Source organism: Xenopus tropicalis, chromosome 4 (genome assembly GCF_000004195.4).
Source record: "Xenopus tropicalis strain Nigerian chromosome 4, UCB_Xtro_10.0, whole genome shotgun sequence".
Lineage (NCBI taxonomy): Eukaryota > Metazoa > Chordata > Amphibia > Anura > Pipidae > Xenopus > Xenopus tropicalis.
The window spans coordinates 122,371,485-122,386,490 of record NC_030680.2 but is presented as its reverse complement, the minus strand read 5'-3'; the positions used below and the strand labels follow the sequence as shown (position 1 = coordinate 122,386,490).

Below are 15,006 nucleotides of genomic sequence, written 5' to 3'. Positions count from 1 at the left end.
ACATATATTCAGCAGGACTGCCTAAGGGTTGTGACACACAGGGAGATTAGTCACTGCGCCACAAATCTCCCTTGTCGAGGGCGATTAATTTCCCCAAAATGCCATTCCATTGGCTCGAATATAAATCCCTGGTCGGATGGCGTACGCGGCTCCACGGTTTGCCGAAGTCGTGGAAGTTTCCTCTCAGGGCAATCTCCCCATGTGTCACAGCCCTAATGGCCAAGGTGTGCACCCCCAGATTGTTTTTTGTTCAGTTAGAAGCTCGGGGTCTAAGTTCACTTCAGCTCTGCTTGCTTCTTTCCATTAAAAAGGGAGACACACAAAAATAATACATTTGTCTCAAAACAATGTGTGATATGTAGTAGAGTAGGAAACGCTAATATATTGGTGGTTTGTCTACCTCCTTTTTGATGCCAAACCGGCAATTGTTGTGCTTTATGGTCAGGCTCTAGTTATCTTTTATAAAGGCAGTGATACAGTGGGCTATACCAGGTGGTTTGGCGTCAGCAATTATTTATAGTTCAAAATATCAGAGTGCACACCTTACCAAAACTTCAATCAAGAACGAGGTGCAGTACACTGGAGAAAACCCATTCAGCAACTCCAGAAATAATCATAGAAGCAAAAAAGTGTATGCACACTCAAAAATTACAAAAGAAAAATTTTTTTTATTAAACACAAAACATAGAAAATAAAGCCTGCTTTATTTTCTATGTTTTGTATTTAATAAAAAAATTATTTTTTAATTTGAGTGTGCATACATTATTTATAGTTCAGGATGCCCTGTCAAATTACCCCTATTGCCTGTTGTCATATTGCCTTGTTTTGCATGAGGAAATAGGGCTCATTTGCCACTACATCCTCCGCTACTGAAAATCCCTGGTTTATGACAACCCACAATGCTGCTTATTGATATCAGTGGAGAGCAACACTTGACAAGAAGTGGAAGTTTTGCCCTCCTCGTGGTACACCACCATCAGACAGATGAAACTATTGCATGCAGATTAAACTTGTACTGAGTGAGTTTATTGTAATGGAATATTGGAAGTGCATAGACTTTTCAAAGGTATTTTAGAAGATGAGTACTGCTATTTCCATCCTTTCTGACACATGAACATGCTGTACATGTGTGTTTATATCTGGCAAATTCAAAGAAATTTGATTTCCTCCTTTTCAAATGGTGTTACACATTTATTGATAGTGTTGGCCTCTAAGCTGTGTGTTGCTATTAGCGATGACTATTTGAGTCTTTGTGGCTTATTGTGCAAGTCAGGAAGTGGCACTGTGCAGTCTAGCTGACAATCATACACACCCCCTTCCCTTCTGCTACTTCCTGTTTACTGTGTGCTCTGTCAGGCAAGGGGATGGGCCAGGATAGCTAAATTGAAAGTGCTAAGGTAGACCACTTTATTTATAGATTCAATATTGAGCATTGAGAGGTTGTTTATTCCCAAGACCTGTGATTGCTCCATACTTGGACTGAGCTGGCCCTAGTGTCAGCTTTTTTTTTCTTTTTCGTGAGAGGCACCATTTCTTCACAAGAAATGTGTGTGAGACACTACTCACACACATACCCACACAGGAACACCGCACTGCTTTTGCAACAAAAATGTCCAGTTTGTCTATCACAATCTGTGATGTCCCTGAGGAAAATATTGTTTGAAATAAATCCTTTTTAAAGATGCTTAGTACAGTGCTGTTCTTACATTTTCTTCACCTGCACCCAGGCAAGCTAGTATTTTTGTACTGGGAGTTCACCTGGTTGCTATATATCTTTTTATGAGCTAAATAACCCTAAATTTAATGAGTAACATTAAAATTTTGCTGTGTAATAATTTTCATTATTATGGCTTAACTGTAAGATTGTATCATTATGAGATTACTCCTTGTTTTTAGTGAGGAATTAGTCTGCTTGAAGCCTTCTGTATGATAAAATGAAAACATTTCAGCTACGGTGGTGGATATTTATGCCATGTTTATTTGGATGTCTGCAGCTTTTTGGCATTAAGCTACTGGTATCTTCAGTTTAGATCACATTTGTATGTGGCTTTTTCTCTTAAGATTAGAGGGCAGAGACTGCAGGAGAAAAATCTAATTTATCCAAAATGGTACATTGAAAATCATATTGATGCCACTGTAAACATTTCAGTCAGAACTGAAATTTGTTTATAGTGTCCTCTTAAAAAAAAAAGTGACTTATATGCTATATAAACTTATATAATGCAGTATATTTCAATTGCCTGACTACTTCAGTATATACAGTGTATACAAATTTATGTACTGTGAAAGAGCATGTATTTTTTATTTTATTGCAAAAAGGTGCCAATTTTGTTTGGAAAGGTAGGCTACAGTGACCATCTTGATTAAATCAGTTTCTTGAGGCACATCTGAACACAATGTTTCATTTTGGTACTTTCCAATAGCTTTTGTTTTTAACCAAAAAAGAGCTTTGGCAAAAACCAAGGTTCGGGCCCCTCACTACCTCACCTCACTGTTATATATTCAGTGGGTAACTTGGCTGGTGTGCTGCCTGTTGTTGCGGGTGAATGTGACTATGATGTATAATATATTTATATATAATGTGGAAATCGTGGTTTGTGCTAACTGCCTTTTTCGACACAGATAAGTTATTGCCCAGAAATTTACTTCTGCCCCCTACCCTATCAAAAGCATACTGATCAAGAATGTATAGGCCAATCTTCAGGTAAGCTATACAGCAGGGGTCCCCAACCTTTCTTACTCATGAGCCACAGTCAGATGTAAAAAGACTTGGAGAGCAACACAAGCACCATAACAGTTCATGGAGGTGCCAAATAAGGGCTAAGATTGGCTATTAGGCAGCCTCTATGCACACTATCAGCTCACAGGGGGCTTTATTTGGTAGTAAATCTTGTTTTTATTCAACCAAAACTTGCCGCCAAGTCAGGAATTCAAAAATAACTCCCTGGTTTGGGGGCACTCCCTGGTCATGTTGCCCCCGAGCCACTGGTTGGGGATCACTGGTATACAGTGTACAGCACAGGCTTTAGATCCTTTACCAATTTTGGCCTTTTACAAAATGGGCTAAATTATGATGACCACAAGTTTGGCAGTCTGTCTAAAGATCGAATCTCTGAGAGCTAGTGAAATGCCAAAAGCCACAGTCTACATACATCACCTGATTTGGTTTCTTTGGACAGACTCACTAGTTAAGGTCCCTTACTAGGGACTTTCGTACGAAAATATCTGTGTGTGTGTGTATGGCCAGCTTTAGTGACTGGTGACCTATATCTATATATGGCAGGGATCCCCAGCCTTTTATACCTGTGAGCCACTTTTAAATGGAAAAAGTGTTTGGGAGCAATACATGCATAAAAAAGGTTTCTTTTGCCTCGCGAGGCATTTTCGGCGATTTGCCGAAATCATCTGTGCAGCGTGTGCCATCCCACCGGCGACTTACATTTTCGTCGGTGGGATGGCAATCCGGGGAGATTAGTCACCCGCGAACAGGGAGATTTGTCACGGGAGACTAATCTCACCATGTGCCAGAGCTCTAAGAGCTATAATTGGCTACTTAATAGCCCCTATTCAAACTGGTAGCCTACAGGAGGCTCTATATGGCATTATACTTATATACTTATATGCAACCAAAACTTGTATCCTTACCAGAAATTCAAAAATGAGCACCTTCCTTGAGGCCACTGAGAGCAACATCCAAGGGGTTGATGACCAACATGTTGCTCACGAGCCACTGGTTGGGGAACACTGATAAATGGGGACCACTGGCATTTGCTCAGCTGTTTTTCATATATAGAACATGTACAAAGCTTTGAAAGGTGCATGCAAATGACCTCAAAGGCCTCATGTTTTGGAGGAGTCTGTACAAGTATGGGATCCCTTATCTGGAAACTGCTTATCCAAAAAGTTCCATTTTACGGGAAGGTCCATCTCCCATAGACTCCTTTTTAATCAAAATATTCAAATTTATTCAATTTTCTCAAATTATAAAACAGTACCATGTACATAATCCTAACTAAGATATGGTTAATCCTAATTGGAGGCAAATCAATCCTATTAGGTTTAATTATTATTTAAAATGGTTTTTAGTAGACCTAAGGTATGAAGACCAAAATTACAGAAAGATCTTTTATCCGGAAAACCCCAGGTCATGAGCATTCCTGATAACCGGTCCCATACCTGTATTTACTAAAACATAAATAAAATTTTAACACATGCTGTGATCTCTTGGTTGAGACTTGTCACTTGCAGTAGGCTCTTACCCTTTGCTTTCAGTATTGCGGATCAGAGTTCTGCAGAGGTGGCCTCATAATGTATCTGTCAGCAGGCTGGTCCATATCTGTATTGGTACATTAGCTATTTTTGTTTTATGCTGCAGTGCAAAGGATTTGGCACATTGTCTACTTGCAGGCCACGCCCCTTTCTTGTTGTGAATGCCATTTAAGTAAAACTTGTACGATCCCAATGAAAGTTGCATTATTTCAGGGTTTGATGTTATGTACTGGGAATTTGCACAATTTGCTAAAATGGTAATATGATGTTAAGTGTTATGTATTTCATGGTTATATAAACGGCTTTTACAAAGTATATCCGTTTTTCTTTATTATGCTGTTTACTTCTTCCTTAGCTCCTTTTCTTACCTCCCTTTTCTAAATGCAGATCAGCAATGCAGGAGTTAAGTGTTTCCTCTACTGCTGATTAGTCAAGCAAAGCTTTTATTTTTCTGGTGCAGCATTACTACAGACCTGTATTGATCTTCTTAGTATTATTGTTTTCTCTCCCAGTGTTTTTAAGCTTTACTGTGAAAACAAATACTATTTTGGGGAAGATCAATATCGGGCTTGAACAAAGTTGCAGGAGGAACATGAAAGTGCTGCTTGACTGTGCAGGAGCAGATGAAAGTGTTTAACCCTTTTACTGCAAAACAGACACAAATGATAAAGAAATTTGGTACATCAACTCCCTTCTGCCATGTGTCTGTAGGTTAATTTTTTCTCTCGCATAATGATAGACTTGTTGCTTAAAGTTATCCTTTTTTCTGCTGCGGAGACCTGTTTATATAGCGCAACATGGATACACAGCAACATACAAAACTACACACGGAGGACACATTATAATTAATACAATGAATAAGTATAAATACTCATACTCTTAAGTGGGTGGGTAACATACAGGCACAAATTGGAGGTTAAAAGTGTTCAAGGTTTTGGGATGGCGTTTAGTGCAGGGCTAGCGCTACTGAAGGTAGAATCTGATTCTTTTCTCAGAGATTGTTCTTTACAGAGAGTTTAGAGGTAAAATGTAGCAAGCTAGAAAGGTTTAAGACAAGATATCTTGGCAGTGGGATGGTATAAAAAGACTGTGGCCCTGAGAGGAGTGGAGGAGACTACTAAGAACATACAGTGAGACAAGTAAAGAAATGTTGTGAAGAGTGAAGGGCTTTGAATATTGGCAAAAGGATTTTGTACTCTATCCTTTACTTAAAGGAGAATGCAAGCCAAAATGTAAAAAGCATACTGCCCTATAGTCCTCCTATTGTTTAGTAAAAACGCCCCACTTTTGGCTCACCTAATCAAATATTTACTCAGTCACACTTACTTCACATTTTCTAGAACAGGCAGCCATCTCTAAAAAGGTATTCTCCCTTCCTTTCCCTCCTTACTTCATACTGCACATGTTTTTCATTCCCTCGCCCCCCTCCCCTCTGCCAGATCCAGTTCTGATTGGCTGGTGGGCATGTGTAGCTCAGAACAGGAGACAGGATCAAGTTACACACATGCTCAGAGAATAGGAAGGCTGCCGCTGGCACCTACAGGAAGGGGAGAGAGATTTGTGATGTCACTGTAGTCTTCACACTGCTGTAGGCTGCCAGCACCATATCTCAGAGAAGCAAGCAGGGATCTGGGAATTTAGATATGCAGTAAGTACTTAAAAAGAATGCCTTTAGACTTTTAATTTATATTAACCTTTCTTTGTACTTTAACAGGCAGCTATGCTAAAGATTTTACTTGGGGCTTAACAGGTTCCCTCTTAGGAAATACTCTTAAGAGTATCCTAGCAGCAGAGTTTAGTAGCCATTTGGGGAAAAGGTCTCCTATACACACCTTTGGGACCTGTTATGAGGGCTGACGGGGCACTGGGGGAAAAAATGGGTAGGCCAAAACCCTTGTGGGCCCCACTGACCCAGAACCAAACCTTTCCATCTGCTTAGCCCTCCACCCTCAACCACTTAAAATGTGGTGCAAGTTAAAGAATGCAACGTGACTGCGTTCACACGATTAGGGTGGGGCCCCTGGGGTGGCAGCCCAGGTGGGACTCGGATACCCCAGTCCAACACTGCCTGTTATGCAGAATGCTCGGGACCTGGGCTTTTTTACCCTTAGATCAGGCAGGTTAGGTTTGAAAGTTGGGCGACCATTGCGGGTTTGGGTGTGAGTCAGATTGGGGAAGAACACACTTTTTTTCTTTTCCTTGTAGAGTGGAAATATGAAGGGACTAGTTGGGTGTGGGTCCTACAATCGCAACACTTTGAGGGTTCGGGTCGGGTGCAGGGTTAAGATCCTTGCAGATTAGGGTCTGGTGTGGGATGAGTGTTTGTTCTGACCCGAACACCACTAGTGAGCACATATAAATAAGAATTTATGGGATTTAGGCAGTGCCTAAGCAAAGCAGGGATGGGAGAATGTGGAATTAACAGCAGCAAAGCTGCTTTTTTAAGAAAAAGTACTCTTGGTGTGATACTTCTCTTGGCTGTATACATTTTAAATGGATGATGATATTGCACATTTCTAAATGTGGTACAGAAACAGGCTCAGATTGGCAATCTGTGGATTCTGGCAAATAACAGAGAGGCTGCTGTAAGTTGCCAAGTCAGTATTTTAGTGGGCTGTTGGGAGACTGCTTGGGCCACTGTGTACTCACAGACCCTATTTTCAATCCCATTTCAGACCTCCACAGAAATTCTAGGTCCTGGAAAGAAGAGCTGTGGACCACACACAGCACAATAAACTGCATCTCCTTGAAATACAGTGGCCTTTAGTCAGCTGTGTGTGTTTGTGGGTGGGATTGCATTTCCCTCCCCCACAGACACATTTATTGTTACGTCATTTGTAGAGTTCTGTTCTTCTTGTGTAATGAAGCTCGAGGGGTTGGGAGAGCATTTCATGCAGTAATCTGTAAAGGATCTTGTGCTTTATCCAGATATATCACAACCAAGAATTGTCAGGTATGGCTTCCTACCATAAGCACCAGGACCAGGCTACGCGTTTGAACAGACTGCTATCTGTCATTATTTGATTTATTTCAGCTGACTGAATACTGGAAATCTTAGTGTCTGCAACAACTAGCGAGCCACATTTTGGTTGTTTATATGGCATGATGCAGTTGTACGCCTTGTGGTTCTTCAGCTCCTGTTCCAGTGTGTGCATTAAAGATCCCAGAGGTCATGAAAGTGTTAATTATGCTCAGTAGGATGATGAGGTTTGAGTCAGATCCTGCTGTTGTGATGGTTCTTTTACTGGCCTGGAAATGTGCTCAAGCAGTCCTGCATAGGCTGTGACGTGGGCTGAGGAATCTGGGTGGGGAGGAATTGAGGTTACAGGAATCTGGTGTCACTTAGACACACTCCGGCAGGGGACATCAGTCTGCAGAAGCATCGCTCGGGTGATGTCATGAGCGGTCGGTGGATAATGTGGTGTTTAAACTGTAGTGCCAACAAGCAACAATGCCACAAATAGAACGAGAAGGATAATTGTAGAGTAACCCACAGCAGCAGAGTTCACATTTAGAGCTTACGCCGGGGCAGCAGGCCTGTAACCCTACACAAACAATAGCTGATGCTTTTGGAAGCAGGGGTGGTTCTCCTACCCATTTGCACTCTACACATAAAAGAACTTGGGACTAAAGGACCACTAAACAGAAAATAGAAATGACTTTATATATAAGAGCTGCTCAAAGGGGTCACCCATTCATATGCACCTGTTTAAGGAAAAAATTAACTGGCAGACATTGTTGTGTATGCAAGTAGTGCTATATAAATAAAAATATAAACATTTCATAGGCAATGCTATCGGTGGTGTTCTAGTGCCCTACAGATAGAGGCACTCTAATGGTTGGAATTGTAATCTTAACAAGATTTATTGGGACACTGCTGTATTAGGGCTCTGGCACACAGGGAGATTAGTCGCCCGCGACTAATCTCCCCGAGTTGCCATCCCACCGGCGAACATGTAAGTCGCCGGTGGGATGGCACACGTGGCGGCGCGATTTCGGAAAATCGCCGAAAATGCCTCGCGAGGCAAGTTCGGCGATTTCTCAAAATCATCTGCGCAGCGTGTACCATCCCACTGGCGACTTACATGTTCGCCGGTGGGATGGTAGTTCGTGAATTATTGCTTGTGCCATTTTCTATGGCTTTTTAGCCAGGCCTCAGCATTCTATTCCTTAACTCACTATAGGATGTTGGATGTAACTCAAACTATAAACGTACTGTTGTATATAGCCCTATAAATGGTGCTTGATGTCATTTGTTTTATAACAGGAGCTTGGTGATGTAACTTATAATCAAAACCTGGTGAGACTTTCAGCCTCACTAAGTTCCAGATATAAGATACAGATGTGTTCTGTTGAAAGACATGCATGCAAAGAGGAATGAATTCTTATGGGAATGGGAAATGTCTATGAAACTTATATTATTTCCAGTAATTGTATGCTAGAGAAATGACCTTGACCAAAATCTTTTTTTGTACCATGCATGATGGTTGATTTGTCAGTTTAACTTGTTGGAAAGTTTAATCTGCCAATGCACTATATCTACCAGTGAATAGGGTATCGGCACAAAGGAAGTCAAAAGAGCCACAGCGCCCACATTCTGCCCACATTCTGATAGTTTGTAAGTCTAAAGCCGGAGCACCATTGGCCAGTGGATGGCCACCTTAAACTCTATTGTCCCTTGATGTTTACAGGGTAACCCTGTAATCAGCTTGAAAAAGGAACTAAAATGTTCTGAAAGCTTGCTATGATTATCTTAGCCAATAAAGGTATCACCTTTATACCACTTATGTTATTTTTTATTTCAAAAGGGTTACCCTGTAAACATTTTTGACTGGCTAACACGGTACAACACCTTTTCCTGCATCTATTGTCCCTTGACAGATTCTGCAGCCCCAGTGTTACCAGCAGCAGCAACTCAAGCTCAAGCAAGGTTTTTCTGGTCAGCCTATTGGCTAGCACATTTTCTTTTATGTTTACCAGTAAATCCTATCCTAAATTGTTAAAAAGGGAAACTTAAGGCCTGTAGCAAATAATTACATTGATTGCTTACCTTGCAGAAATCCTTGTGGGCTGATTTTGATGATCCTAGACATTCGGTTGCTCAGAATTTGTTGATTACTAACCATTCAGCGTGTGGATTTTGTCTGTTTTTATGATCTTGCTTAATTTCGCCTAAGCAGGACATCCTCTCAAATAGCTCACCTTAAAGAGGTGCGTTCCAATTAGGGATGCACTGAATCCAGGCTTTGGTTAGGGATTCTGCCTTTTTCGGCAGGATTCAGCCGAACCAAATCCGAATGTCAATCACATGTCTCTTTGTCACACAAACAGTTCTCTTTAACCCTTTGGTGACCTTATTTGCAAGGACAAATTAGAATTCAGTTTGGTATTTGGCTGAGTTTTTCATGAAGAATTCAAGGTTTGGCCAAATCCCAGAATGGTGGATTTGGTGCATCCCCAGTTCCAATAAAGAAGCCACCTGGGCATGATCCAATAACAAGATCTCACATTTTTAAAACACAAGCCACGTAAACAAAATCCGAATGCTGTGTAAGGCTGGACATACATGTTCTGGCCGTGGGTACTTGCAGAAGCAAACACTGTTGGAAAAGAAGGGGGTAGCTTTGTGTTGGATAAGTCATCAGCAGTGTAAATGAAATTTGGATGATTTCTGTGTTCTTGTCAGCAAGTGTTTATATGAGACTGACTGCCGTACAAAATGTTCTGCTCATCTGAGCACCAAACACAGGCTGCATTCCTGGGCAAAACTTACCGAAGAAACACTGCATCACCCTGCTGCTTGCTTCAGTCTCGTCTTGCAATGTCTTCTCTCTTCCTCAATAATTTAATATTGATTTGCACTTACTCTCAAAAACAGATATCTGTTTTGCCAGTCATAGGACATTGCTGGAGATTGGTTGTGCCCAGTGTGTTCTAAAATGTATATCTTGCTCTGGAGGGCCTAGAACAGAACATTTAGACCAGTGCTGTCCAACTGGTGTGTGCCATACTCTGCCTGCCCTATGCTGCCTGTGTGTGCCATATTCTGCCTGCCCTGTGCTGCCTGTGGGAGGTGGTACTTTTATGTTGATCTACATCACTTAAAGGGTTAAATATTCTAGTACATTTTGTCTCTGAAATGGGAATAGAAGCTTATCTTGGATTATTGTTTAAATTCTGTAATTCTACAATTGCATTGTCCTGAGTTCATTTGACTGGAGCAGGGCTGTCCAGCTAGAGGCCCGTGGGATGGATCTAGTTCTCCAAATTATTTTAATGTCTGATCTTGGGCTTTACAGACCTCGTTGTCATTTTAATATAATCTGATCCTCAGACATGCTGTATGAGAATTAATCGATACTCTACATGAAACAAGTTGGACAATAACAGACTAGAGAATGAGTAATTTTAAAAAATGGCTTCATTTACAAAGCATACTGTACAAACTGCACTCTGTAACATTACCGCTGCTGTGTAACATTGCTGTGGAGGAATGGGATTAATTAATCCATGAGTTCTAAACTTTGTATGTGTTTGTTCCTCAGGGTAAACATGGAGCTCAGAGTGGGGAACAAATATAGACTGGGTAGGAAGATTGGCAGCGGCTCCTTTGGAGACATCTATTTGGGTAAGTAAGAGGTGGTGCATCAATCTAACTTTTTATAAATGTGTATGTTTATCAGCAATAAAGGCACCTTTGTAATATTTGTGCCAGTTTCACCTGTTCTGACCTACAGCTTCCAGAATCCATTTCCTATATGTGGTTCTAGATCACTTTGATACATCTTCTGGGCAGCCCTGGATTTCTCTTTATGGTGCCCAGAGGCCATTGGAATCAATGGCCGCAGAAAAGATTGCTTCTAGATTACATTAATGTTCAGAGCTGAATAGCCAGAAATGCAGGTAAAAACAAAAGAATTCTACTCCTATCTGATGATTCAGTATTAAACCTTTGCCAGTGCTAGCGGCCGATCAAAATTTTCCAACCAGCCCAGTCAGAGATGACTGATATCCAGCTAGTACTTTGTCTGAAATCTAATCTAGGACCCCATGGTTGCAGGACTGCAGAACTAACCAGGACTGTTCTGTACACACAATAAGCTATTTACTCTTGTTATTATTGAAGGATTTTATTAATCAGACATATCTGCACTTTCTAATATTTTGAAACCTGAATCACAATACTGTAAATACTAACTTGACTTATTAGTGGTGTCACTAGCTGCTTTTTGTAGTCTTTGGTTAATGCAAGACTGGGCTGATTCTTGGCCTACAGAGAAACAGCCCCTACTTTGGCATCGGCCTTTCACAAGCTGACACAATGACAAGTGCAGGAGCTGATTCTCAACCTGCATTTATTAAAATTGTGGCTGCTACCTTAGAAACCACGTTTTATGGCTTTCATGAAAAGGTGACTTTTACCATATGTAAGGTAGATGTTTAGCATGGACAGAATGCTCTAATCTTCTGCACATACAGCTTCAGTGTACTGCTGTTTTATGGACTTGAGATCTTGCTACTTGGCCATTTGTTTCTTCTCAGTTTATCACTTGTGAGAGTGACATTGAGGAAAGTGATTTATTGCTGCACACATTTCTTATTTTTAGTGTCTTTGTCCACCTTCAAAACATGAGGAATGTATTACGGTCACACATGGAGATTTATCCTTTGTTTTATCCTAATGCCTGTTTATTTCAGCAATAAAGCAAGGAGAGTTTCCACTCATTGCTTCATGTTTTAATCAGCAAGAATTAATGGTGATTTTGGAACATTTAGGTGATTTTAGTTCTATGTTTTTAATAATCATTCTTTCACATCAAAAGATGACAGTGTCTGTACCATGAGGAGACCTACCCTCTGAAATCCCTATATCATTGTACAGGTATGGGATCCCTTATCCGGAAACCCGTTATCCAGAAAGCTCCGAATTATGGAATGCCCGTCTCCCATAGACTCCATTTTAATCAAATGATTCAGAATTTTAAAACTGATTTCCCTTTTCTCTGTAGTAATAAAACAGAATCTTGTAATTGATCCCAACTAAGATACAAATAATCCTTATTGGATGCAAAACAATCCTGTTGGATTTAATTGCAGTTTTATTGATTCTTTGGTAGACTTAAGGTATGGAGATCCAAATTACGGAAAGACCCCTTATCCGGAATACCCTTGGTCCCGAGCATTCTGGATAACGGGTCCTATACCTGTACTACGCCATTTCCAAAAAAGTTGGGGCACTAACAACAGCATTTGCATTGCAATTAAATATAGGGTTTAAATGGTTTGCAAATTATCCTGTTCTCTTTAAATATACACAGTGTCCCAACTTTTTTTGGAAACAGGGTTGTGAAAGTTATTGCCAATCTCTAGAGGTAAATTTAAAGCAATTGAACTTGAGTGCTAATAGCTTGAATTTGAGATGAAATTTGGAGCCCGTAATGTTTTGGAATGGCAGATCTTGGCAGCGGTTGAAACGGTCTTTAGTACTGAAAGTTTGACACTGGTTTGGATGTAGTGTATATTGGTCAGTGTCAAATTTGACTCCCCGTCAGTGAGCCTGTGTATGAAAGGTGAAGCTAACTCAGAGGTAGAGGTTAAAATGATCATGGAAATACAATACATTTTGCAGAGGCTGAGTTTTAAATTGCTTTGAGATAGCAGAAAGCCATTCTGAGGCTTTGAACAGAGCGAAAGGTGCTGCATAGGTCTTGGTGACTTTGTATGATAGCAAAAATCCAAATGACTCACTCTGTTTTCTTACAAATGTGGTGTGGAGGGTGATTATGAGGGGCAGCAGAACAGTTGTGTGCTTTCATTGAATGATTTCTACAGTACTTCACATAGCCCTTCCTCAAGTAGTCCCAATGAGTATGCATGTATGTGTATAATGAGTCAGTGTTCCATATAAATGCATGGGAGCTTTAGTGGCATACATCTTAAAGATGACCTGTCACCCTAAGAAATAATTCCAAATTGTTTTCTTTTGCGTTTGTCAAGTAAAATAAACTTCACATACACAATATAAATTATTTTAATCTTATTTTCTTTAGCTTTGGAATTCACAATTGCAGCAAGAAGACAGTCGCCATTTTTATGACACTGTTATTAAGGCAAGCTTTGTATCTTGCCAAAATCTTGTTTCTGTGCCTGTATGGGGGGACCTGATGCCCATGTCCATGCACTGGTTACACAATTAGATGGTGAGGAGTGAAGGAGTGCAGCAACATCTAAGAAGTTCTGAATTCAAAGTGAAAGTAACTGCCTGCCCCACCCCTATGCCTTAGTATATGATTGACAGCTGGGATTTTTAAATGCTTTTATAATGGGTATGGATGTTTTAATAAAAAAATGAGTTTGGGTTTCATGTTTAATTTGAAAAGGACTTTTATTATACAGCTTTTTATGCCTGGGTGACAGGTCCACTTTAAGCAGGGATCTTGTAGGATATCTAATCTGTGGCCCTCTAGTACTTTATAAACTACAATTGTCCACACTCCAAGATTGATTTTGGTTGCTATGGATTATGATATCTGAGAACCACTGGTTGGATATACCTTATAAAATGGGTGTGCTCATAGACTTTGGAGGCTTGTGAGGTTATGGCTCAGTTTGATAAAGAATTAAATATAGACTGGGAAGGGAACTCACAGATTTTTTTCATTAAAATAGATGAGTGAAAGGATTTTATAAGAGTGTAGACAGTGCACCAGGGTGTATGATGGGGGCTGTTAAATATCCATTCCAGCTCAGACATGAGGGGTCAGTGATTTTATTTGCAGGAAATATCTGCTGGCAGCCTTCCATTCCTAGGACCTGTGGAGTTTGTTTCTGCAGACACCCTCCCCTGTGCCGCCTCCCTCCCAGTGTGTGCAGAGATATTCTTGGGTGCTGCTGAAGTGCCACAGGATTACTTCTTGCTTAGACGGCCGTACTGGCCTCTGAATGGGAACATGAAACCTAAAGATGTCTCAGACTTGATCTAATCTGGTGCTCAGACCATCTATTTCGATATATCTGTGTGTTGGTGCCAGACACAAGCAGCAGGTCCTGCACTTTATTAGAATACTAGAATGCTATTAGAGAACCAAATGCTTGGTCTCGCCGCTTTGCACCTTTGTGTGCTATAAACCTCCAGCTGAACCCTGGCTTCGCTTATAGCCAGGATAGATGGCTTTCTATTTTAAGCCTGGGCGAATACCAGGGAGACGAGACCGAATGATCCAAAAGGCTGCAGCATGCTCAGTCAGAACAACCTCATCTATTTTAATCTCAATCTTCTTATAAAACATATAGCTTTGAGTTAAATCTGGACTACTATGGGTGGCAAATATCCCAAAAATGACTTGCAATACCATAACATTAGGATCGCTAAATATTAGCCACTGTGATCTGGCTTGATTGTGAGAAAATGTGAAGGAAGTTAATTTGCCTCAATTTTAGGTTTTAGGGCAATGGCGCACAGAGGGGTTTAATTCCTGCGCTACTGCATGTGACACACCTCCCAAAAATGCAATCTCCTTTGCTAACATTTGAATTACCACTAGTAAATGACATGAGTCACAATGTGCCTCTCTACTGTGGGCGACAAATATCCTTTAAAATGCTTCCATAGGATAAAATAAAGATTGCTACTGTGATCTGGCTTAACTGCGGGGAAAAGGGAGGCAATTTCCTGCGATAAAGCCAGATCGGTGCAAGTATAGGATCCAGAATGTTCGGGACCAAGGGTATTCTGGA

General features: G+C 40.7%; 1 protein-coding gene across 4 annotated transcripts in view; it reads left to right on the top strand.

The window, feature by feature from the left end:
- Positions 1 to 15,006, top strand: part of csnk1e (casein kinase 1 epsilon) — a 43,245-nt gene that overhangs the window by 7,592 nt on the left and 20,647 nt on the right. For 3 of the 4 annotated variants that reach the window (XM_012960985.3, XM_012960986.3, NM_001011137.1), the window contains 1 exon segment: positions 10,815 to 10,897. The exons of the other annotated variant lie outside the window; for it this stretch is intronic. In XM_012960985.3, coding sequence (XP_012816439.1) covers positions 10,815 to 10,897 — 83 coding nt within the window. 4 annotated transcript variants of the gene reach the window in all.